Source organism: Triturus cristatus, chromosome 1_1 (genome assembly GCF_964204655.1).
Source record: "Triturus cristatus chromosome 1_1, aTriCri1.1, whole genome shotgun sequence".
NCBI lineage: Eukaryota > Metazoa > Chordata > Amphibia > Caudata > Salamandridae > Triturus > Triturus cristatus.
In genome coordinates, this window is record NC_140579.1 from 625,388,408 (window position 1) to 625,413,326 (window position 24,919).

The following is a 24,919-nucleotide window of genomic DNA, read 5'->3' on the forward strand; positions in this document are numbered from 1 at the left end:
AAGTACTGCAGCGAGTACATCCACGGCTAGCGCGTTGGCTTCCCCACCACCCCCACCGGCGGCTGCTACGCCCACCACCCCTGTTGCTGCTGAGTCTACACCCACCGTGGCACCGGGTGGTGCTGTGTTAGGAGGGGAGGGCATGGGCCAGGTTCCTAAACCCCTTGTCACCCAAGCGCCATTGGCATCAGGCCGCTGCTCCCTGGCATGGTTGGTACCGCAGGCCGCTAAAGAAGGGATATGGAGGCGAGAGTATATAGACATTCTAACATTACTTATGCATGGGTCGGCAGGGGTGGACACGAGAAAGATGGGGCGTAAGGAAGAGGAAAGGGTCAGATATCAGCGATGGCCGAACAAGACGATCGAAAATTGGACGTCTGCATTTAATATATTGGCAGCTGTAGTAGTGCAGAAATTTCCGGAACAAAGCGAGGCCCTAATGCAGTATGCCAGCACGATCCAAGAAGAGGCGAGGCTCTCTGGGGGGTTGGGTTGGTTCTATTACGACCAGGATTTCAGAAAAAGAATGGCCATATGCCCGGACCTGGGGTGGGATCAGAAGGAGATTCAACTTTGGGTAGAACACATGTGCCGACCCACTAGGGATAAGAAGGATCAGGCATATAAGGGACAAGGAGAGGCAGACGACAGAAAGAGCCCCTTTAAGCAGCCTTTTCGGGGGGCAGGGGGCGGGGCGAGTGGCAGGGCAAGCGCTTCAATTCTGGCACATGCCGCCTTTACAACAGGGGAAACTGCACCTGGGGGAGGTCATGCAAATTCTCACACAGCTGCAGCAAGTGCGGCGCACAACACCCTGCTACTGCTTGCCCCCCCAGCCAGGGCGCGCCACAACCTGCTGCACCCGACAGGACAGACGCCCAACGGCAATGAGACCGCACATGTACCACCCCTCCCGTCCTTCCCCCATCATCCTGGAAAATATCCTCCCGCTAATTGGGAGTCCGATTGTTTTAAGAGGTATGTTCGCCCTTGATGCTGCATGTGCAGCTCCAACTTTTCCCGCCCTGGGTTTTCTCCTTTTGGATGAACGTATCTAATTTTGTGTGTAATAAAGACACAACTACCTAAAGGCTGCTTCATCGTTTCATTGACAGGTCACCAGGTTTGGTTGATGGGACACTCCTTCATCACGAGGCTGGAACGCTGGGCAGCACACAGGAACTGGTCGCAGAATTTTGCTAACACACAGTTCGTGTGGTTGGGCTCCCCGGGGATGAAATGGAGTGAAGCCCGGGGCATCATTGAACAGCGTCTGGCCGTTGTGGGGGTTCAGACCTCGATTATTATCTTACACCTAGGGGGTAATGACCTGGTTTCCATGGGAAGGAGGGCCCTGCTCATGTCCATGCAAACTGACTTGCCAGCCATTAGCCAGGCTGGGGGGTCATGCGAAGTCTGGTGGTCGGAAATTGTACCCCGCAGGATTTGGAGGGGGGCCAGGTCCCCGGCAGCAGTAGAGCGGTCACGTAGAAGGGTCAATAGGTCCATGCAAAAATTTATGGAGCGCAGGGGCATGGGCTTCATCAGACATGCATTGATCCAAGAGAAGGTTGAGGGGTACTACGAGAAGGATGGGGTGCACCTGTCCAGGGTAGGGATGGACATGTTCCTGCTCGACGTACAAGAGGCGCTAGCTAGCAAAGGACATCAGTAACACCTATGGAGGGTAGGGGGGGCTCTGGCAGCGACGGTAGCCTCCCCAGAGCTGTGGCGGAGTTACAGGGCGATCTGGAGGCAGACGGGTACAGTAAGGGTACCTCTGCGACAGGCGGTACAGTAAGGGTACCCCTGTCCGGCACAGTAAGGGTGCCCGAGCCAAGGTCCAGGAGCCGAAGGGGGTTCTGGGAAGACCGCGACGGCGCCCCGTTAGTCCTTCGGGCGGTTGGGGGGCCTGACCAACCGGGGGTGTGCCACAACACGCTCCGCCCCTGTCAGAAGGGGCGGGAGTAGGAGACAGATCACGTGACCCAGTGGATGATCTGAAAATAAATATGTGCCACACTGCCGGGCATCGACCCACCGTGTGTGCTGGCTCACCAGGCGGGCGGAGCAGCTAGGGGCTGCTTGCCCTGGATCGCCCGTAAGATAACCCATTTATCGTCATACTTATGTTGTATGAAATAAACCTGCAGCAGTTCTTCACCCACAAAGAAAGTGTCAGTGTAATCCTTGGGTGACGTCTGTGCATGCGTGTTGATTGAAGCGGATGACGGTGTGGTCACTATGATCTTGACGCGGACACAACAATCGAGATCTCCAGAGCCAGTATTAGCGGAACACAGCTGCATACCTTGAGGGAAAGGGGTGTCACAGCCCCGCAGGCAGAGACACCGTGTGCCAACCATGGCTGCAGAACTTGAATTCCGGAAGCGCGTCGCCGGACCATGAACACGTGCAGACAGAGCAACATTCCTGACATAGTTTGTGCACTTCCACTCAGACCCAAAAACAGCTCCAAGGGCGCCTGTCACACTTCGCGCGCGCTGATATAAAGGACACGGAAGCCAACTGTCCGTATCTGCCTGCATCTGATACCCCGGCCGTGCGCACTGGGCTCTAAGGGGTGCCATGACCAGAGTGACGCTTCCGGCCGGTCCTGGCTTGGATGCCACGGGCGCCCCAAGGGCTCTTATTTTACCCCAGAGCTAACAATGCAGCATGCTATTGGTTAACAACCCATCATCAATCATACACAAACAGGTGCACTAGGCAGCCATGAGCTCGTTTGTTGATACAAAAATAAGCGTCTTGCACATATTTCTTAGGCGATTATTGTCACTGACTCTTTACATTGAGTACATACTTTGTGAGTTGCTTGCCTGATGCCAGTTAAGTATGTAAATAACATAAAGACACCACTGGACAACGCTGAACCTGAAATCGTTGTTCCCGTGTGTACAGTACTTTGTTGGTCCGTGTACTGCTCCTGTCTTTCCTACAACTCCACCCTGCTGCCAGTGTTTGTCGATGGTCCCGCCCCTTCTGCCTGGACACCTCTCTGCTTCTGGCCCAGCGCTCCCTTCCGATGGGGCCGGGGTCTAAGCTCAGATGTGAGTCCGGTTCTCCCCTCCCTCAAAATCCTGGGTTCTCCGCCCCCACAGAGCTGTTCTCTTCACTTCCTTTGTTCTGTGGTACCCCCATGCCCCAGCTCTTCCTCATGAGAAGGGCCTCTGGGCCTGGACCTTGCCAGCCATCCAGGACCTGCCCCTACTAACAACATCCACACTGCTCAGGCCCAGGCCTCCCCTACTCGGAGCACACCACCTCCCTCCAAACACTCCCCTCTCATAGGCCCCCTGTCGACCCCCAGAGGCTCTCCCCTCTCTGGCCATCCCCTGGATCTCTCCTCAGGACCCTACCACTATCTCAGCACCCCAGAACACCCTTACATCAGTGGCCACCAGCTCCTCTGCGTCGTCGATAGAAGCCACCGTGGTTTCGCCCTGCGAGATGTAGGCGTAGTCGTAGGGGTTATTGGTGACGAGCAACATGTCTGAAGGAAGAGAAGAGATGTCAGCAAAAGAGTAGGCCGCATAACAGAGTAGGTGTCATGCCTATGTATTACTGCGGGGAGAAACGCTCTTTGGGGATCTATTACAAGTAAGAGTAATCAAATCATGTAACACAGTAGAGGGAAAAGTGATCATTTCTGGTCAACAGAGTTCGAAAGTAATCAGACAAAAGTGGCTGCTTTAACGAGACGTTTTAATGATTCGAAGCACATTTTTCATTCACATACTTCTGAAGCACTGTAGGGACAGCGGTGGAAGAGCTGTGACACCATTAGATCTTGGGGGATAAGGGGAGGGTCCTAGAATGTGGGCAGAATCAAAACATGTGGTTACCCAGCAGCTCGGGCTTCTTATTCGAGAGGATCTGGTAGAAAATGTGGTAGTTCCGCTCGGACTTCAGCTGAAAAATGCAGCGAGACTTCTCTAGGAGATCTGAGAAGAAAGAACAACAGTAACTATCAGCATACCCCAAGACCAGACAAGGCTCTAGACGGAAGGAGGGAGCGCGATCATTACCGGATAGCAGGGTGTTTAAAATTCACCGCCATGCGTGTGTGTGTATGAAAGAAATCGAGAGAGAGAACGAGTGAGTGAGTGAGTGAGTGAAAGAGAGTGCGTGCCTGGAAAAAGTGCTTGAGATTCTCTATATAGGACACGCGTCACACACTCCCAGGCCCACGTCCCTCTGCCCTCACCCCATTCACACTGACTCACAGGTCTCGATGTCAGCTGACGCCAACTTTCCAGTGGCTCCAAAATGGATGCGGATGAACTTGCCCTGAATGTGGAAATAGTTGGGTGATAAAGAAATGAGACAGGAAGTCAGAAAGATTGGGTGGAGAGGCAAGAACGAGCCGTGGTGGGGCATACAGGGAGAGACGGACGAGAAAGTTGTAGACAGGGACATAGAAACAAGGAAACATGGGGAAAGATTCGGGGAGGAAGAGATAAGGAGGGAAAGTGAGACAGAAAGGGTGAAAAAAAGAGGGAGTTTGGGGAAAGATGGAGAGAAAAAGAAATAATGTGAGAGCAAGCAAAAACAAGCATTTACAATGCAATAGGTCTCGCATTTACGCGAGTTTGAGCTATTCACATTGCAAATAACAATGCCTTTTATTTGTGTTTTCGTTTTTCAAACATAAATTAAAGGCATCGTCATTTACAATGCCAATAGCTTAAACTCGCGTAAATGCGAGACCTATTGCATTGCAAATGCTTGTTTAAAGGAGGCCTCGAAACAGGTCTCTTTCGGGCTCTGTTTTGTGCCGTGGCACAGGCGATCCATTTTTTTCCAGACTGTAGTGAAAGCAGGCACATCGATGTGCGCCTGCTCACACTGCTCACTTCTTACTAGTGGAGAAGTTACGGCATCATGTCTTGGCAGGTGAGCGTTGTAGGGGGAAGGGAAATCCTTTAACCCCTTCGCTGCTGCGGACATTCCGCTGCAGCGCTGGGGGGGGCAGGGGGGCAGCGCGGCGGGCCTGTGCTCATGACGGAGCCGCTCCGTCATGAGCCACAGTTGAGCTGTGCTCATGACGGAACGGTTCCGTCATGACTCCGCCCATTTGCGTTGTCCCCTCGCACAGGCGGGGAAACAGCGCCGCGCAGGCGGAGCGGCCGCCAACAGGATTGTCATGACGGAACCGTTCCGTCATGAGCACACGCCAACCGTGTCTCATGACGGAACGGTTCCGTCATGAGCAGGGAAGGGGTTAAAGAGCGTCATTTTCTCTCGGGATTTCCTTTCTGTTTTTGAAACTCAGGAGCAGCAACATTGTTGTGGTGGTGTCACCAGGGCTTTAAGTGGAAGTTTTTTCACTAATTTACCAGCCATAATTGCTGCTTATATATCTTATGCAACTAACAAACATTGACAAAGCCAAGCGTCCTGACTTGTTGTAGGTATGATGTTACTCGTAGTATTGTAATTATAATTGCATTTATGTAGCGCGTACTACTCCTGACGAGGCGTCGAAATATCCTATATCTAGATGTAATGACAGAAAAATACAGGTCGGGCGGCACACTATGCTAACTACAGATAGTTTTTTTAAGCCATACCCTTAAATACATTGGCCACACCCCTTTGAGAGCCCCCCTCATTTTTTCACTCCACTTAAAGCCCTGATGCCACATGTTTGAAACATGCATGTTGGGCTCGTAGATGCATTAGGAAAGCCCAATGACAGAGTGGGAAAACAGTGATATGAGGTAATTCACTATGTTCATCTATTTTCTCTTCTCTTTTCAATTTGATACGTGGTCGTCGCTTTCCTACTTGGTGCTTTTCTCACCATACATGCTTATTTTAACCTTGTGCATATGCAGAAGATTTCTTGAAAATGACAGACTTATCCTTACGATAAAAGATTACAGATACAAACAAAATTGTACTGGAATGTTTGACAAAAATCTGATGGGATGTTACCAGAGGTATTCAAAAATTGAGATATCACAATATGTAGCAAATTAAAGAGAGATGTGAATGTATTAAAGACTGAGTGAATTTCTATGCACTTTAGGTAAACATTCGTCCTAGAGCATTATAATTGCTAGAAACGAGTTCAAGGTGTCACACGTATAGTGACGTCATAGCTGCTCCAGAGAGGCACTGGGAGAGGGATGTGGCGTCACGGCCAGCGCGGTCTACCTTGGAACTGTGGTCGCAGGTTCTAGTCTCGGCGTCCTGATCCGAGGAAATCATTTAATCTCCCTGCAGGTCCTGTATTGGAAAACAGCCCTGGTCGAGGGTGGCAGCCTCTACCTGGTGTTTGTGGACCTGCGGGCTGCTTTTGATCTGGTTCCCCGAATTAAACTCTGGCAAGTCCTGGCAGACATGGGCCTCCCTTCTTACTTATTGGCTGTTCTATCTAGGCTTCATGCCAATAATTATGCCCAAGTAAGATGTGGGAAATACGGTGAGCTTACCGATCGCTTTCCCGTTCAAAAAGGCGTCGCCAAGGGTGTGTCCTGGCCCCCACGTTGTTCAGCCTTTACATAAATGGCCTTATTGACCACCTGAATTGTATTCCAAATAATGATGCCCCCAAATTAGTATCAGGACGCGTACCCGCATTGATGTTCGCGGACGATACCTTGTTATTGTCCAGAACGTCCTCGGGTATACAAAATACTCTGAACGGATTTGCAAAGTTTTGTGAGTCTAGAGGACTTGAAATAAACCTGGGGAAAACTAAATACATGATTTTCAACCCCCCCTAAACGGGTGCGCCCAAACCCAGTTTTATTTAACATTCCCCTTGAGAGAGTCAAAACTTTTGTCTATCTAGGCGTGACCCTAACGGAGAATTTTAGTTGGGATTCTCAGATCACCAAGTCAACCCTTAAGCTTATCCAATTGACTGGGGGTCTGAATAAAGTTTTTAAAAGATCAAGTTTTAAACCAGTGTCTCCTGCCCTTGAAATTTATTGTAGACAGGCAAGAGTGGCCGCAATTTATGGAGCCGAACTTTGGGGACACAAGCAGTCTGTATCTCTTACAAGGGCTGAGCTATTTTTTTTAAGATCTCTTCTTGGACTTCCCTCCAGCACACCGTCGATCCCTCTTATGCTCGATCTCGGGCTAGTCCCAATAGAGGAGACTATTAGTGCAAGGCCTATCTTGTACTGGAAAAGGCTGTGGTCAGTGCCTGAACTGTCTTCGTTTAAATTAGAATTTGTAGAGATTTGGCCTGCACTTAAATTTAAAAAAATTCCTTGGCTTCTGCATATTAATGCAGTCTGCTTTCAACTAGGACTCCCGGAAATGTGGGTAAACCCGGAGGCAAGCTGTCCTGGGATCCCAAAGAAGGACATTCTCTCTTTGGTGTCCTCGGAAAATTCTTCCCTACATTCGAGCTCTTTAGCGATAGGTAGATTAACCCTAGAATTCCTATTGGTTAAACAGGACTCCAAACTAGAGAAATTCATCGATCAAATAGAACCCCCACTTGCCCGCAAATTGTACCTTCAATTAAGGTATGGCACTTTACCGATCAGGTTTTTTTCATCCAAGTGGCAGGCACGAAACCTGGAAAGCTGTCCTGCTTGTAACTACAAAACTGAGTCTGTCGAACATGTGTTGTTCTTTTGTCCTGCCTATTATACAATCAGGAAAAGCTGGCTGATTCCCATTTGTAGGAATCTGGGCTTCCGCCATTTTAAACAGGCTTGCAGGACTCTAACTTATGATACTGATCCTCTTATTGTTTTTGCTGTATCTCGCTATCTTTACGGCATGTGGCGTTGGAGGAAAACTTTTTAAACTTAATTACCCTTATCTTGATGACTTAAAAGTTTAATCCTGTTTCTTAAAGCTTTTAACTTGAAAATGTTATTTATTGTTTTATTACTCGATTTGTATTAATGTAATTGATGATATGTCTATTTGTACTTTTTATGGTCTTTTGACCGAAATAAAGTTATCAAGCAAGCTTATTTTAACCTTGTGCATATGCAGAAGATTTCTTGAAAATGACAGACTTATCTTTACGATAAAAGATTACAGATACAAACAAAATTGTACTGGAATGTTTGACAAAAATCTGATGGGATGTTACCAGAGGTATTCAAAAATTGAGATATCACAATATGTAGCAAATTAAAGAGAGATGTGAATGTATTAAAGACTGAGTGAATTTCTATGCACTTTAGGTAAACATTCGTCCTAGAGCATTATAATTGCTAGAAACGAGTTCAAGGTGTCACACGTATAGTGACGTCATAGCTGCTCCAGAGAGGCACTGGGAGAGGGATGTGGCGTCACGGCCAGCGCGGTCTACCTTGGAACTGTGGTCGCAGGTTCTAGTCTCGGCGTCCTGATCCGAGGAAATCATTTAATCTCCCTGTGCCTAAAAAATAAATGCGACCTTGTCTAATGTAACTGAAACTCACGTAAAGCGTTCCAATACCTTCGGGTCGAGTTCGCACCATATAAAATTGCAAATATATAAAGCAAGGACCTAGAGACACGCATATACGTATATGGTGGAACTGGCAGACCAGGGCGGAAGCGGAGGAGCAGGGTTAGCGGGAGCAACAGCTTTATGTACATCGCTACGAGACCGTCAACAAAGCAATTAGTGTGCTATACTAGCACAAAGTGTGACTCGACCTCGTCCTAAACTCATCCCGCCCTCCTTTATGAGCTGTAAGAGGACACCAACAGCGGCTCCCAGCATTGAGTTTAGCAAGTTTCGGGCTCGTAAATGGTGGTTTCTTTCGTCGGGGTTTGCATCACAATGTAAATTGGGGGTGGGTGAGGTAAGTAGGGGCCTGACGTCATAGCTGCTCCAGAGAGGCACTGGGAGAGGGATGTGGCGTCACGGCCAGCGCTGTCTACCTTGGAACTGTGGTCACAGGTTCTAGTCTCGGCGTCCTGATCCGAGGAAATCATTTAATCTCCCTGTGCCTCAAAAATAAATGCGACCTTGTCTAATGTAACTGAAAGTCACGTAAAGCGCTCCAATACCTTTGGGTCGAGTTTGCGCTATATAAAATTGCAAATAAATAAAGCAAGGAATTAGAGACACGCATATACGTGTATGGTGTAGACCAGGGAGGAAGCGGAGGAGCATGGTCAGCGGGAGCAACAGCTTTATGTACAGCGCTACGAGACTGTCAACAAAGCAATCAGTGTGCTATACTAGCCCAAAGTGTGACTCGACCTCGTCCTACACTCAAACAAGCGCGGTCCGAGCTTAACACAAAGTTCTGAAATCATCGCCGACTTGCAGCGTTGCATTTATTTGTTTATTTATTCACATGGCAATCACTTATTTAACACTGTACTTAGATACATTTTTATTTTAAGTCTATCGTCCTTCTTGTCCGTTGCTTTCTCTAATAAAGCAGCATTCCTTGCATTTGCTTTGAAATTCATTTCCATGTACAGCCGTTTGGTCAGGATGTAGCAAGCAGTACACTCTGTACCTAGCAGCCTGTTAATGACGGATATCTCTCTAAACTGTGCGCTGCAACTGAAACCGGATCCCTAGCAACGCGCTATCCTGGAGGTAGAAGAAAGAGGTGAGAAGCCTCATTTCGCCACGGCTCGAGATGCTTCTAAGATAATTCCTTGACACAGATGTGTAAATATTGTTTTGCAACTTTCTGATCTATTGAGCGACACATATCTTTGCACACATTACGAGACTCCCACATTGCATGGAGACCCGGCAGAACAGCCTTACACCAGTTCATATAACTACTGAAGTGCTCGAAGCAGCGCATGCATAATTACGGAAACCTCGGTGTCTTTTGAACTTCAAAGTTAGTTGGAGGGGTACACACCTACAAGCAAAGTGCCTTAGTTTTTAACACAAAGCTTTGAAATCATTGCCGACTTTTGTTTATTTTTTGCAGCGTTACGAAGTGTGTGAACATAGAAGCTTAAAGCAACTTTACGGGGCTGTTATTTCTATACCTACAAAAACAAGCGCGGTCCGAGCTTAACAAAAAGCTTTGAAATCATCGCCGACATTGGTTTGTTTTTTGCAGTGTTATGACGTGTGTGAACACAGAAGCTTAAAGTAACTTAACGGGGCTGTTATTTCTGTACCTACGAGCCTAACAAAAAGCTTTGAAATCATCGCCGACATTTGTTTGTTTTTTGCAGTGTTATGACGCGTGTGAACACAGAAGCTTAAAGTAACTTAACGGGGCTGTTATTTCTGTACCTATAAAAAAAAATCAAACATCAAAGCGGCGAAAGTGAAAGTAATCGAGCAGAGCATCAAAGGGCTGGGTGAGAAGGGAGGGGGGAATGCAAGGGTCAAAGCGGCTAAAGTGAAAGAAAGCTATAGAGAAGGGAGGGGGGAGTGGGAGCAGCTGTGCACGTGCATGTGATCGTGCACTCAAGGTTTAGGCCAGCCAAAAGACTGTGGGTAGCACTTTGAAAATCCCACATATAAAATGTCTCTTCGAGCCTTTGGCTCAGCGAGACCTAAAAATGGAACTTGGGTATTCAATGTCATTTCAAGAAGTTTTAATACAAAACACTGTTTAACATCACTAACCGCGCAGTTCTTCTGCACACTCTCCCTTTCATCACCACAACAGCGACTGTCTCATTCACAGAGTGCACCGGCTGCGGAGATACTCACAAATCGAGAGGAGTTATCATTCCGGAGGGTTTTGGCGTTCCCAAAAGCTTCTAAGGCAGGGTTAGCTTGGATGATTTGATCCTCCAGGGTACCCTGAAGAGGCAGAAGAGACACGAGCTGATCAATCACGAGGGTGAGGGAGGAGCAGGTCTGGAGGAAGGGGCTGTGAGGTGGTGGAATGGGATCGAAAGAGGTGAGATCCAAAATGGGGTAGGTGAAAAAAGGGTTAGGTGGTGAGATGTAGATGGGAAAGGCAACTGAATGTGAAAGGGACAAGCTGGAGGGAAGTTTGGAAGGTGAGAGAATGAGTTGTATAATGAGATGAACTGATGAGTGAATGGCGGGCTGGACAGAGGTTGGTAGGTGAGAGAATGAACAGAACACAAACTGTGCACACGTTATATTCTGTATATAATGCGCAATAGCATTTGTTTCAAAACATATCCATACAACAAAACAATTGAAGAAAGTGAAGGACCACAAGATGAAGAAGTATATTCAGTCTTTCTGTTTATGACGAGTTCAGATATTCCAGCCAGCCAACACGTGTTTCGTCACGGGGTACAAAAACCACAGGTGCACACACATAACCACACGCGGAGAGAATTCAGGCTGTGACTGAAAGCTGTACTCGTCTTAGAGTCTAAGAGATTCAAATCAGCTTTACTTGGACGGTCGTATTGCTTTGGATAATACTGTTTCCTACACTCGCACCATTGAATACTTCCGGTCCGTTTGAATGATAAGACCTACTGGGTCGGAATTATCACCAGGTTTGAGGTCTGATACAGTCGCCATACTAAGAGAAGCCCTGAAGAAGTCTGATGACATCATCCAGTGAATGTGTGTTTTTCTGAAAATTAAATATGTTTTAAATATGTATATCTCAAGGTCGATGGAAGAATAAATGGGTATATAAGTGTCTAAATGGATGATTTGTTTTTGAAAAATTGATTGTATAACTGAATGATTAAGTGTATCTTAGTAAATACATGGCTTACTGAGTAATGTTTAAATATGTAATTATCTATATCAGTCTCTCACTTTGTGTATAAGTGTCTGCATGGGTTGGTGAGTAGCTACATGGGTGTTTATATTGGATTTTAGGTTGTTTTTTGAGTATCAGTCTGAGTGTCTGCATTGTAAGCAGGGGGGTTTAACGTAGTGCATAGGTGCATGAATGATTGTCTCTCTGGTTGTATGTTTTGAAGACAGCATGTGTGCATGACTGTATGGTTGGATGAGTGTGTGTATGGGTGTGTTAGTGAGGGAATGACTGTCTCAATAGTGTCTTTATGAGTTACTAAATATGTTTTAAAGAAGTATATTTGACTATTGGTGTATATAAGTGAGTATGTGTGAGAGTGAGAGATTGAAATAGTTCCTGTAAGAATAAGTATGTGTTTTTATTAGTGATTATTTAAAAGAGTAAGTATGTGTAAGTTTCTGTAGAAGTACGTGTTGAGGTGTGTGTATAACTGAATATGCAAGTAAATGGATGTTTGACTCTTTATTAACATGAGTGACTATGTGTGTGAGTAACTCTATGGATGAGTGGCAATGTGTAACAGGATGTATAGGTGTATGAGTACATATGATGAGTGAGTACATGTATGAGTGACTGTACAGGACTGTTGGTGAATGAGTGGATGTGTATGTGGATCTAAGAATTACTGAATAGGTTATTGTAACTGGTATTGGTATGTCCATTGTTTTGAAAATTGTAGTCTCTATTTCTGAATGTGTGTATCAAAGGTTATATTAGGGTGAGAGGAGGTCTACCACTCTGTCACAAGGATGATGTCATCAGTGATGTCATTTGAGATGTCATCAGTGATGTCATGAGTGATGTCACTGACCATGTCATGAGTGATGTAATATGTTACGTCATCAGCAGTGGATTGCGGGTGCGCGAGTTATAGTTAGCTTAACTAACTATAACGGGGGAATTTCAATGGTTTTTTATGAGTAAAATGTCCGCTAACTATAACGTGTGTGAAACCTATGGTTTTTTCACTGAATTTGCAAGGTTTTTTAAATGCTAAATCCTAACTATAACGTGTGTGAAACCTATGGTTTTTTCAGTGAATATATATATATATATATATATATATATATATATATATATATTCACTGAAAAAACCACAGGTGTCAGGGTCGTTATATTAAGTTGGACATTTCATTCGTACAAAACCACTGAAATTCGGCCCTTATAGTTAGTTCAGCTAACTATAACTCGCGCCCCTGTAATGCACTGCTGATGATGTCACATATTACATCATTCATGACATGGTCAGTGACATCACCGATGACATCACTGATGACATCTTCTGATTTGGAGTGTTGGCAGCCAATCAGAAGTCAGCTCAGGGTCGGGAGGAGTCGCGACTCCTTCTCAGTACTCAGATATCAAAAGTTTTCTTTTTTAAAATTTCTCAGGAACTACTGAATGGATTTACACCATTTAAAAAAAAAAAAGGTCATTTTCTGGACCAAGACCTACATTTTTGCCAAATTTGGTTTCATTCCGTTTGGCAGTTCGGGCTGTAGCCTGCTCTATTTTTTTGTATGGAAATTAACATGTGGAAAAAGTGTTTTGAAACCCTCCTTTTTTTTTTCTTCTCGGCCCCCGCTTGAAGAATCACCCTGAAACATTCAAGAAAGGAGCTGACCGGAGCGTCTCATTAGTTAGGACCTAGTTTCCACAGGAAAAGCGTTTTTTGATTCGCCAATATCTTTGGTGCCGGTTGACGAATCTTCGCACAATTTTCAAAACTAATGGGACGCTCCGGTCAGCTCCTTTCTTGAACGTTTCAGGGTGATTCTTCAAGCGGGGGCCGAGAAAAAAGGGGGTCCCAAAACACTTTTTCCCCATGTTAATATTATTTATTTATATATATATATATATATATATATATATCTACTGGCGGTCGCCAGTAGATAGTTGTAGTTACAACCTAGTTTCCATAGGAAATCTCAAAATTCTATTTTGAATAACTTTGGCGCCGGCTGACGAATCCTCGCGAAATTTTCAAAACAAATGGGGCGCTCCGTTCAGCTCCTACCCTGAAAGTCTCGGGGTGATTCGTCAAGCGGGGGCCGAGAAAAAGGGGGGGTCCCAAAACGCGTTTTCCCCATGCATTTTTCCATAGGACCTTTAGTCGCAGCTACAGCCCGAACGGCTGAACAGAATTACGTGAAATTTGGCAGAGAGGTAGCCATAAGGTCAAGGAAGTGCCTTTTGCAGGTCTGGTGTAAATCTGTTCAGTATTTCCTGAGAAAATAGCATTTAAAAGCATATCAATATCTATACGCGCGCACCGTGCGCGCACTGTGCGTGCACCCTGCCGTGCGCGAGCGCAATTCTGATTGGTTGTTAGATGTCAGTAAACATTCGAATCGGTCGAAACCAGGAAGTGTCGGCCGCCATTTTGTCTCTCGCAGTCTGAGGGGGTGAAAAAAAAAGGTGGAGAACGTGTAAAGGGGGCAGAGTGGACAGTTCCTGACCCCCTAGCCTTTTTTTTTTTTTTAAATCGCAAGGTGCGCGCACCGCGCACGCACGGCACGCACTGCGAACCGTGTGCGCACGGTGAAAAACCTGAAAAATAAATAAATTAATAAATACATAACTTAGCATTTAAAAAAAACTTACAAATTCACTGAAAAAACCATAGGTTTCACACACGTTATAGTTACGAATTAGCATTTAAAAAACCTTGCAAATTCACTTAAAAAACCATAGGTTTCACACATGTTATAGTTAGTTGGACATTTCACTCGTAAAAAAACAATGAAATTCCCCCGTTCTAGTTAGTGCAGGCAACTATAACTCACGCGACCGCAATCCTCTGCTGATGATGTCAGATATTACATCACTGATGACATATGTGTCTTTATGAAAAATAAATATTAGTAATATATGTATAGCTAAAGATTAATGGAAGAAGACATGGGTAAATAAGTGTCTAAATACAGTGATGTAATATCTGACGTCATCAGTAGAGGATTGCGGTCGCGTGAGTTATAGTTGCCTGCACTAACTATAACGGGGGAATTTCATTGGTTTTTTACGAGTGAAATGTCCAACTAACTATAACATGTGTGAAACCTATGGTTTTTAAGTGAATTTGCAAGGTTTTTTAAATGCTAATTCGTAACTATAACGTGTGTGAAACCTATGTTTTTTTTTCAGTGAATATATATATATATATACATACATACATACATACATACATACATAAAGAGAGAGGGAGAAATAGCATCTGGTGGTTTATCGACCTACTTAAGTACAAGCAAACCATGGTCTCATGAATCGATTGGGCTGGGACAAACTTGGATTCAATGTTTAAAAATGTTAGTACTACAAGATTGCATCAACGGCCTGCCACGCAACTACAGGGAAAAGTCATTATTAATATGTAATGTTTATATTCATCCAGCATCAAAGGCAAAACAAGAGAAAATCGTGACTCTCAAAGCATTACTCAAATCATTGCAATTCACCTTTCCACAAGCGGGAATTGTAATGTCAGGTGATTTTAACATGTTTCTATTGCAAGTAGACCAAACACAAAACAAACAACAAAATTAATTCAAAGGGAAAATAATCCCCCTTGTGGTTACAAATTATCGCAAAAAAGATCGCCATGGCCAATCATGTGCTTCAATATTTGCTGAAATAGGGATGATAACTTTAAATGGATGCCTTCTGCAAGGCCAACTGGCGGCACCAACCAGAATAGTCAAGCAAGCACACTGTTCTAGATTACACAATAGTGGACATTGAGCTACTGCAAATGATCTCTAGTTATCAAATCATCCACAGACTAGAGAGCGATCATAGTCTGCAGTCAATTGTTTTTAGCATTAATATCTCAAAAGCAGCTGCAAGAAACGACCTGTCGGAAATCCCCAGTCCATACAACTTAAAAAGACTCGGGTGGAATGGCAAAAATGCCAGTGAAATAATGAATTACTTAAAAAAATCTACCGGCAACTAGAGAAGAACAAAGTTTGGAACAGCCCTGGGCTAATTGGGAAAATATGACTATGTTGCTCATTTCCAAATGTCCATCAAAGATCAAGTATAACGGAAGCAAACCCAGGACAACAACATCAGAGTTCCTTAGCTAATTAGCAGGTAAAAAAAAGGCATTAAAACGGGGAATAAGAAACCTACGTGGCAATGCCCAGAGCATGAGCGAAGGCGCAAAACAGCAAATCCACCAATTGAGGCTAACATACAAAAAAGAGGTGTGGATGGCAAAGAAAACACAACAAACTGAAATTTGGTTAAAATTACTGGAAACAAGTAAATCAAATAAAAATAAGACATTTTGGGCAGAAATAAACAACATAGCAAATGGATCCTTCCGCCAACACAACACAAATATTCTAGAGGCAGACTGGATAGTCCATCTAGCTCAAAATTAAATGGATAAAACTATACATCAAGTTATGATCGCAGACCACATCATTCAGTATCAACAAAAAAACAATTGGTCAGAAAATGTGCTTGAAGGAAATTGGATTCGAATCAACCAGGTTCAAACGATCATAAAAAAACTAATATCTAGTGGAGCCCCATGCCCAAACGGCTTGCCAAATGGGCTTTTCAAACAAGATACATAATTTTGGGCAAAATTGCTCACTCCACTGTTTAGCTATGCTTTTCAAACAAATAGCATACCAGCATCCTGGAGAGGCAGCATCCTACATCCGATATTCAAAGCTGGCATTAGATCGGATCGGGCGACTTATTGGTTAATTGCTTTAATCGATGTGTTGTAAATTAAGGCAGAATGTGATTAAGCATTTACTGAAAACATTAATGCTTTCCCTTGTGATCATGTTTTCTTCGTTATGTTGACCGAAGTCCGGACTCCATTTTGTATTGACATGCTGCCATGTGTTCACCACGAGGAGAGTCCGACCTCTGTGTTAGTTGCTCTTGTAATCTGCCTAGCAACAGTTTATAAATAGCTCCCTCTTGTCCGTCTGGCGCATGCCCAGACTTGACCACATCTGTTATAATTAGCTTTGCTTGACCATGTGTTTTCGCGGGCTCAAAGAGTGTGTTAGCTCCGCCCATGTATTGATTCAGTATCGAGAATGACCATAAATGGTAATGTTCTTCGGCCTCATGTTGTATCCACCCACTTATGAGCCCCTCTGTTGTGTATAAAAGGGGACTGTGTACGAATGTTCTTTGTACTACTCCATGCAATACTGAAGAGTGTTGTGTGGATTGTAGGACCACCCTTAAGGGTTAATAAACGTTGTCTTTGTACTTTGCAGTTTCCGTGCCAACTTCCTTATAGATTCCGTTACAGGAGAGCGAACCCTTGTGTCTTGCGGGCCTAGCTGGGGCCTGTATTCATCAATTGGCGCCCGTCACGTGGGGCTCATCGGCGACTCGGATGCTCGAAGGACTGGTCGCGACGAAGGTGAGGAGTTTGGCCGGGGACGTGATCACTGCCAGTGGCGTCTTAGCCCTGGCATCCCGAGGTTTTTCTTCCTTCCCTTCCGAGCTGACCGTCTGGGTGGCGCCGGTCATCGACTGAGACCTCTTCTGTCGGTCCTGCCGTGAGAGCCGTTTGGGCGATTGTGGAGCTTGGCAGTTGGAACCTGGACTCTTGATTGGTAAGAACCGTTGTACGGTACTTGCTCCGAGTTTTTGAAGCCTGGGTTGGCTATTTGAGTTTGATTGATGATGACTAGTCATATTTTGAATTTGTCTTTGTGAAAATATATGCGTTGCAACACATATAGGCAGGTAATGTGGAGAGATTTCTCCAGGAGCTGTGTAAACTTTGAACGGCGCAACGATTAAGTGCCATTTTCTTTATAATATTGCATATTTTGCATTATTCCTAGCATGCCTGCTTTTAGCGCACTCCGTAAGTGGTGCTGCTGTTTTGGAAATCGGTTGAACCTCGAGGAATCTGCTCCAGCTCCCCCAGAGGGGACTCCTAGTAGGGATATGTATGTGAAGCATGGTCTTTCTTCCATAATGTACAGCACGCTATGGAGGAAATACACGAGGAAGGATCCTGAGTTGCGATGGCCTTTGTATGGATCGTTTGATATACGTAAGATTGAGTATGTGGAACAGTGTATGTGTAAGCGACGTGCTCGTCAGGATATGTTTGAGTGTGTGCGATTATGGGTGAAGGAAGTGCGTGAGCGAGAGAAACGTGAGAAAGCGCTGTTTGATAAAGAGCAACGGAAGAATGACCATGTGCGAGCGCAGGAGGCGAAGCGTCGGGAGGACAAAGAGCACACGGACAGACAAGAGAAAGAGCGTAGGCTACAGGTCTCGGGTCAATATGTTGTTCGCCAGCCACTTTATCCTGTCCTTAATAATCCTGATGATGATTTTTATTTACTAGATCGCTCTCCGCCCCCTTATGTTGGCGCATCTGCTCCGCGGCCGCAAGATTCTGGCCCGGCTCCGGGTAAGGTAGACACACGGTCCATGTTATCGGCCGAGCATATGGCTGAGCTTCGGAAACTTTCCCTCCGTGCCCTAAAGGGCAAGATATCTAAGGAGGACTTGTTCCATACTTGGGGGTCGTGGCAAGATAGAGAGAGGGTGTATTTTCTGTCTCATTTCGCGGATGAAGTAATTGCTGCTTTCCGAAAATATTCTAGTGTCCTTGAGCCTGACGAAGTGTCTTCGGATGCCGGAGCATTACGTAATGGTGTTTTTTCTCCCCCTAAGGCTCCTGAGGCGGCTCGGCGGCTGTTCGCTTTGCGGGACGAGGTGCTGGCCCTTAGAGAGAAAGCACGTCAACAAACGGAGGAGGAGAAGCAGTCGGATTCGTCTGCAGCAGGGGGCCACCCATCCGCCTCCCAGTCAGATAAGGATGACATAGTGCATGCTAAACCAATGCGAGAGGCGGCGCCTTTGTATGTTCCTCCTAAGGGAGCAGGGACTAGCTCGGATATTAACTCCGCCGATGCAAGGGGATATTTTGTATATAATTGGGTTTACACTCCATGGCATAGGGCCGATGTTATGGCATTAAAGAATGCGCTGCCTGACCCCCGTAAGAATCCAGCGGCCTTCTATGAAGAAGTCGAGGGGGCCTTGAATTCTTGCATTATGACCTTAGCAGATATAGACCTGTTCTTTGGCCTTATCCTACCACCGGATACGTGGCGCTCTGTCCGAAAGGTAGATGATGCGGTTGCCTTCAAGGCCCGGTGGTCCGACCTTGAGGATGAGGATAGGGAACGGAAGCCCGCACAGAAACCACCCCAGAATATTTTAGATCTCCCTGCGGCTATTGTGGCTAAGTTGAAGACGATTATCCCCCCTAAAAAGATTGACTGGAATATGTTAGCTGCATGTAAACAGAAAGTTGACGAGTCAGTTGCGGACTTCTTTACGCGCTTTGAGGAGACGTTTCATGATTTTAGTGGCCAGTCGCTTACTGACGACACGGGCCGCCACCTTTTCGCGGACAAATATGTGGCTAATCTGCTACCGGCAGTTGCAGCCCGGCTAAAAGCGAGCGAGAGTTCCTGGTCCTCCGCGACGCCGACGGCCCTTCTGACTATCGCTCAGTATTATGAGCGTCAGGAGCACGAGGCGAAGGGCCAGGAAGAGAAGAAATCGAAAGACCTCAAGACTAAGGTGATGTTAGCACAAGTATATGGCCCGCCCCGACGGGGTAATAATAGAGGACGGGGCGGATCTTATGGTCCCCCTCCGGGCCGATCTGATTTGAATAGGAACCAGTGTGCATATTGCAAGCAATTGGGCCATTGGGCCAGGGATTGCCCAGTGTTGCGTGCTTCACGTCAGGGGCACACTCCGGGTGGCCCGAGAGGTAGAGGGGGCTTCTCGAACTTTAGAGGGAATTCTAATGATAATGCCCGTTTCGATACTGCTGGGCAGCACCGAGATAGCTCAAATGTTTTCGATCGCCAGCACCAGTATCATGTATCGGACATCGATCGATCGGGATATCACGATTCTCAACATGCATAGGAATGCGTTGGATGGGGGTCTGAATCAGTTGAGGTGCCGGTCGATCAGACGGGTCCTTATGTATCGGCTGAGGTTTTAGGTTCTACTGATCAGTTCCTAGTGGATACAGGAGCGACACGTAGTGCATTGTCTAGGTACTTGGTTCCGGGGGCTCCCCCATCCGGCTCAATAGTTACATCGGTAGGGTTTGACGGTACACTCTCCCGAAGCCCTCTTTCACAGCCCCTTACATTTAAGGTTGATTCTTTTTCTGCGCCCTGTCCGTTTCTGCTTGCTCCGTATACACCGGATAACATTATGGGCCTTGATATGTTAAAGTATTTTAGGGCTACAATCCGCTGCTCCCCTGAGGGTGTGAGGGTGATATTAAATGACAACTACCCCCGGTCTGGGCGGATGTGTACGATATCAGAGGATGCGTTGTTGGCTACCCTCCCCCGAGCTTTATGGGCGACTTCGGACACAGATGTGGGACAAATGGTGATTCCTCCGGTCCACATTAGTGTCCAGGAGGGGGCGGTGTTACCACGCCTCCCGCAGTATCGTATTTCCCAGGAGGGCGAGGAAGCTCTCATACAGATTGTGCAAGATTTGATCGCAGTAGGGGTAGTGGAAGAAGTTCCCTATAATATCTGTAACAGTCCGATTCTCCCAATTTTGAAAAAGGACACGGATGCAAAGGTCTATCGGTTCATAATTGATTTGAGGGAGGTAAACAAGATCGTGATACCTCAGTACCCGGTGGTTTCCGATATCACGACGTTGCTTACCTTGGTCCCGCCTACGGCGACCATGTTTTCAGTGATTGATTTGAAGAATGCCTTCTTTTCCATTCCCATTCACCCTGATAGCCGATTTCTTTTTGGGTTCACATTAAACAATAGATCTTATCGTTTTTGTAGAATTCCCCAAGGCTATACAGAAAGCCCTAGTATTTACAGTCAGGCTTTAAAACGGCAATTGGATTCCTTTGTTTTACTCGAGGGGGTCGCCCTCATTCAATATGTCGACGACATCTTGTTGGCGGCTGACACCCTGGAGTTGTGTGAGAAAAGCACGTTATCCTTACTTTCCTTTTTAGCATCCCACAATCATAAAGTGTCTAGGAAGAAATTGCAATTCTGTAGACCAAAGGTGACTTATTTAGGTCACCTTTTGTCTAAGGAGGGGCGTGCACTCACACCAGATCGTATCCAAGTAATTTTGGACACACCGAGACCATCCACGCAGAAGGATGTGCGTGCATTTTTGGGCCTTGTTTCTTTTTGTAGACAGTGGATATTGGGGTTTTCACACATAGCTAAGCCATTACTAGCTCTTTTGACAAAAGACACGCCTATCCCAATCCCTTGGTCAGATGAGTGTGATGCTGCTTTTCAGCAACTGCGACAGGCCCTTTGTTCAGCACCAGTGTTAGGGACCCCTGATTATGCAAAACCCTTTTCGTTGTATGTGCATGAGAAAGATGGATGTGCATTGTCAGTTTTAGTGCAGATGCACGGCGATAAGCAGCGCCCTTGTGCATATTTTTCGGCTGTGCTTGATCCTGTCGCCCGAGCATTACCAGGGTGTTTTCGCTCGGTAGCGGCGACAGCTGTGTCAATACGCCAAAGTGAAGGAATTGTGTTGTCCCATAAATTGTTGGTGTTAGTTCCCCATGCTGTGGATGCCCTGCTTAATCAAACAAAGACGCAGCATTTGACCAGTGCCCGTTTAACGGGATATGAGCTGACGCTTTTGGCTCCTCATATTACGTTGAAAAGGTGCGTGACATTAAACCCGGCCACATTGTTGCCATACCCCCGAGACCCAGCCTGAGGCGCAGAAAGCGCATGATTGTATTCTTGTGACTGAGGAACAAACAAAGGGTCGTATTGATCTCCAGGATACGCCCTTTTCAGATGTAGATGGAGAGTTGTGGGTAGACGGATCATGCCTGAAGCTACCAGATGGTACGACTTCAGCAGCGTATGCAATTACCACATTACAGACGATAGTGGAGACAGCACGCATACCGCAGAAATCAGCTCAAGCAGCGGAACTGATAGCATTAACACGAGCATGTGAGCTCAGTACAGGATTATGTGTGAATGTTTATACAGATAGCCGCTATGCCTTCGGAGTAGCGCATGACTTCGGCCTACTCTGGAAGGAGAGAGGGTTTTTAACGTCACATGGAGTACAGATAATGCATGGAGAGTTAGTTCATAATCTTTTAACTGCATTGACATACCCAAAGAAAATTGCTATCGTTAAGTGTAGCGCCCATAGGAAAGTGGTTGATAAAGTTGGAGAAGGGAATGCGTTAGCGGATCGAGTAGCACGGGAGACTGCGATGCAGCCCGGCGCTACTGCCATGTATGTAGTAAAGTCACAGGTGGAGAGATGGCGTGATGCGAAGGAGGAAGTGCGAGAAATGCAAAGGACCGCTTCTGATGAAGAGCGGGAGAAATGGGCTAGCGAGGGAGAGTTGGATGATGAGGGTTGTTGGAGAAATAAACAGATGGATAGATGGAAGTTACCCACGGCTTTCGTACAACCTATGGTTCAGATGGCACATGGGCTAGCACATGTTGGAGCTTCCGCAATTGTGAAATTGCTTACCCAAGTCTGGGAGCATCCAGAGATTGCTAGCACGGCAAAGAGGGTGGTGCAGACCTGTATGATCTGTCTGAAGTATAATCCAGGGAAAGGCACTCGAACTCCAGCAGGAGGATTTGCGACACCCACTGCACCCTTTGAGGTTCTGCAGATGGATTACATCCAGCTTGAGCGCTGTAACAATTTGAAGTATGTTCTAGTAGTGGTTTGCGCTTTCAGCAAATGGGTTGAGGCGTACCCTACGAAAGACAATACTGCAATGACCACGGCGAAGCTACTGCTAAAAGAGTTTTTCCCTCGATACAGCGTCTGTAGACTTCTGTGGAGTGATAATGGCCCTCACTTTGTAGCGGATGTTATAAAGTATGTCTTGAAGGGCCTAGGCATCACTCAGAAGTTTCATGCCGTGTTCCACCCTCAGTCTGCCGGACTAGTCGAGAAGTATAATGGTACACTGAAGCTTAAGATCGCCAAAATCCAAGCTTCAACGTCTTTGACTTGGCCAGACGCCCTGCCACTGGCGTTATTGTCAATTAGGTCAGTGCCACACTCTCGAACCGGCCTTACGCCATACGAAATAGTATTCGGACGCCCAATGAACATTTGGGGTCCACCAAGGCCTAAGGCTGTGTATGATGTACCTTGTGTAATGATGAGCGATTATCTGGCACAGTTAACGGATAACTTGGTTTCTATTCATCAACAGGTCCGAGAGGCGCTCCCTGATCGGTCTACCGGCGAAGGACATGGTCTCCGGCCTGGGGATCATGTCATGGTGAAGGTCTTCGACAGAACGAACAGTTTGGAGCCAAGATGGGTCGGACCTGAGCAAGTCCTCCTTGCAACGAGGACGGCAGTGCGAGTCTCGAACAGGAAGAATTGGATCCATTCCTTACACTGTCGAAAGGTACCGCCCGGATTGGTGGAGTCTGCCGTGCTGACCGATCAACGAGAAATCCTAGCAGCAGAGACAGGCCGTGCTGCGGAGCCAATCGACACTGAGGAGCTCTTTCCGGACCACGCGACTTCTGGAGGAAGGCGATATCATCTGCGACCAAGGAAGTGAGGTTTCCAGTACCGGGACATACTGTCAGAACGGCCCTTGGGTTAGTGAAACGGAGAGCCGATGAGGCAAGGGGGGGGATCAGCCCTGCATTAGTGTAGCGACACCCGTCTTGGCCCGCTGGTGAAGAAATCAACCACTGCCCAAGGGGAAGAGTTCTGACAGACTTTTTAGTTTCAGGAAGATACCAGGGTATTGTTTCTTTTGACATGGAGAAGAAGAAAATCCTTTGTGCGTTGGGGTTCATGCTAACAGTAGCTATTGTTGGGATAACCACATGGTTTGTGGAGGAGGTAACTCCTGCTCGGAAAACACTTGTGTTGACAACTCCGGTGCCTGAGGAGCACTACTTTTATACATTACCGTATCAAGAGTTGAAGCATCGACAATCTTACTTGAAAAACACTTTCATCCAGATGCTGCATCATACCCACGTTGCTACGAACGCTACGAACTGTTGGATATGTGGGATGATGCCGGCCCATCAGAAGAAAGGAGGTACGCCATTCATACCACTTCCTTTCTCTCATAATGGCTCTTGTAGAGCATGGTACACTTTGCTTTTTGCCACTCGGAAACCGACAGTGGGACGATTGCTTTTCAGACTCAATAAAGAATGTCATCAGGACAAAAATGGATATCCACAAGCGAATGGGACAATTTGGGAATGGGAAGAGTACCGACCAGACAATGAATCCATTCCCTACATCTTTACGAACACAAGAGACACTGTGGGAAGAGATAAGTTTGTAATCCAAGTAGCCCAAGCCCAAGCGGACCTGTGTGTCCAGAGTGTGGGTTTTATCCCTGTTGGTGTCAGTGACTGCATAACCGTATTGAACATTGACGGGTTGAATAACAGTACCTTCCTAGCGTCCCATAATACCTACTTTGTGTGTGGAAATAAAGGTTATTACCGTTTGCCGGCTGGGTGGTCTGGGGTATGCTATGTATCATTCCTATTACCTCCTATATTCCTAGCACCCGCGTCATATCATAAGGATTTGAAACTTTTGAATAATGTGACTGTAAATAGATACAAACGTACTCTATCAATTGATGATGTGGATCAGACCGATACCAGCTTGCAACAGTATATTGATTTTAACTTAGGACTGTTTTTCTTTGTTGGAGCCGCTTTGAATAGTAGGAAGATCCGAAGATTAACAAGAGTGGTAGAAGCTGTGACCAATCAGACTGCCGCTGCTCTTGGGAATCTTACGGAAGAGTTACAAATAACCAGGATTGTTGCGTTGCAGAATCGTATGGTATTAGATGTAATGCTAGCTGATCGAGGAGGAGCCTGTAAAATTATTGGAAGTAGCTGCTGTGTGTTCATCCCTGATCATACGCCATCCGTTTATAACGCCATTAACAAGCTGCATAAAATAGCAGCTGAAATCCACACAGAAAACGGCACTTGGTCCTTTTCTGGATGGTTTTGGGCGTTGGTTACTGCCTGGGGATGGAAGGTCTTAACTGGTCTCTGCATTATTTTAGCAGTTCTGTTCCTTTTCTGTATGTGTATTCAATGTGGACCATTGTGCTGTTCCGTATGCATTTCATTCTGCATTCCAGATAAGAAAGCTATTGCCGATGTTGCTCGCCAGAAGGGTCT

General features: G+C 46.1%; 1 protein-coding gene across 1 annotated transcript in view; it reads right to left on the minus strand.

The window, feature by feature from the left end:
* LOC146870723 (myosin-7-like) overlaps window positions 1-24,919 on the minus strand; it is a gene marked incomplete at its 5' end in the record, with an annotated part of 160,975 nt that overhangs the window by 132,713 nt on the left and 3,343 nt on the right. Inside the window, 4 exons of the mRNA XM_085644017.1 lie at window positions 3,414-3,517; window positions 3,870-3,968; window positions 4,251-4,314; window positions 10,640-10,732. Of these exons, the coding sequence (XP_085500143.1) occupies window positions 3,414-3,517; window positions 3,870-3,968; window positions 4,251-4,314; window positions 10,640-10,732 (360 nt within the window). The remainder of the gene's footprint in view (window positions 1-3,413; window positions 3,518-3,869; window positions 3,969-4,250; window positions 4,315-10,639; window positions 10,733-24,919) is intronic.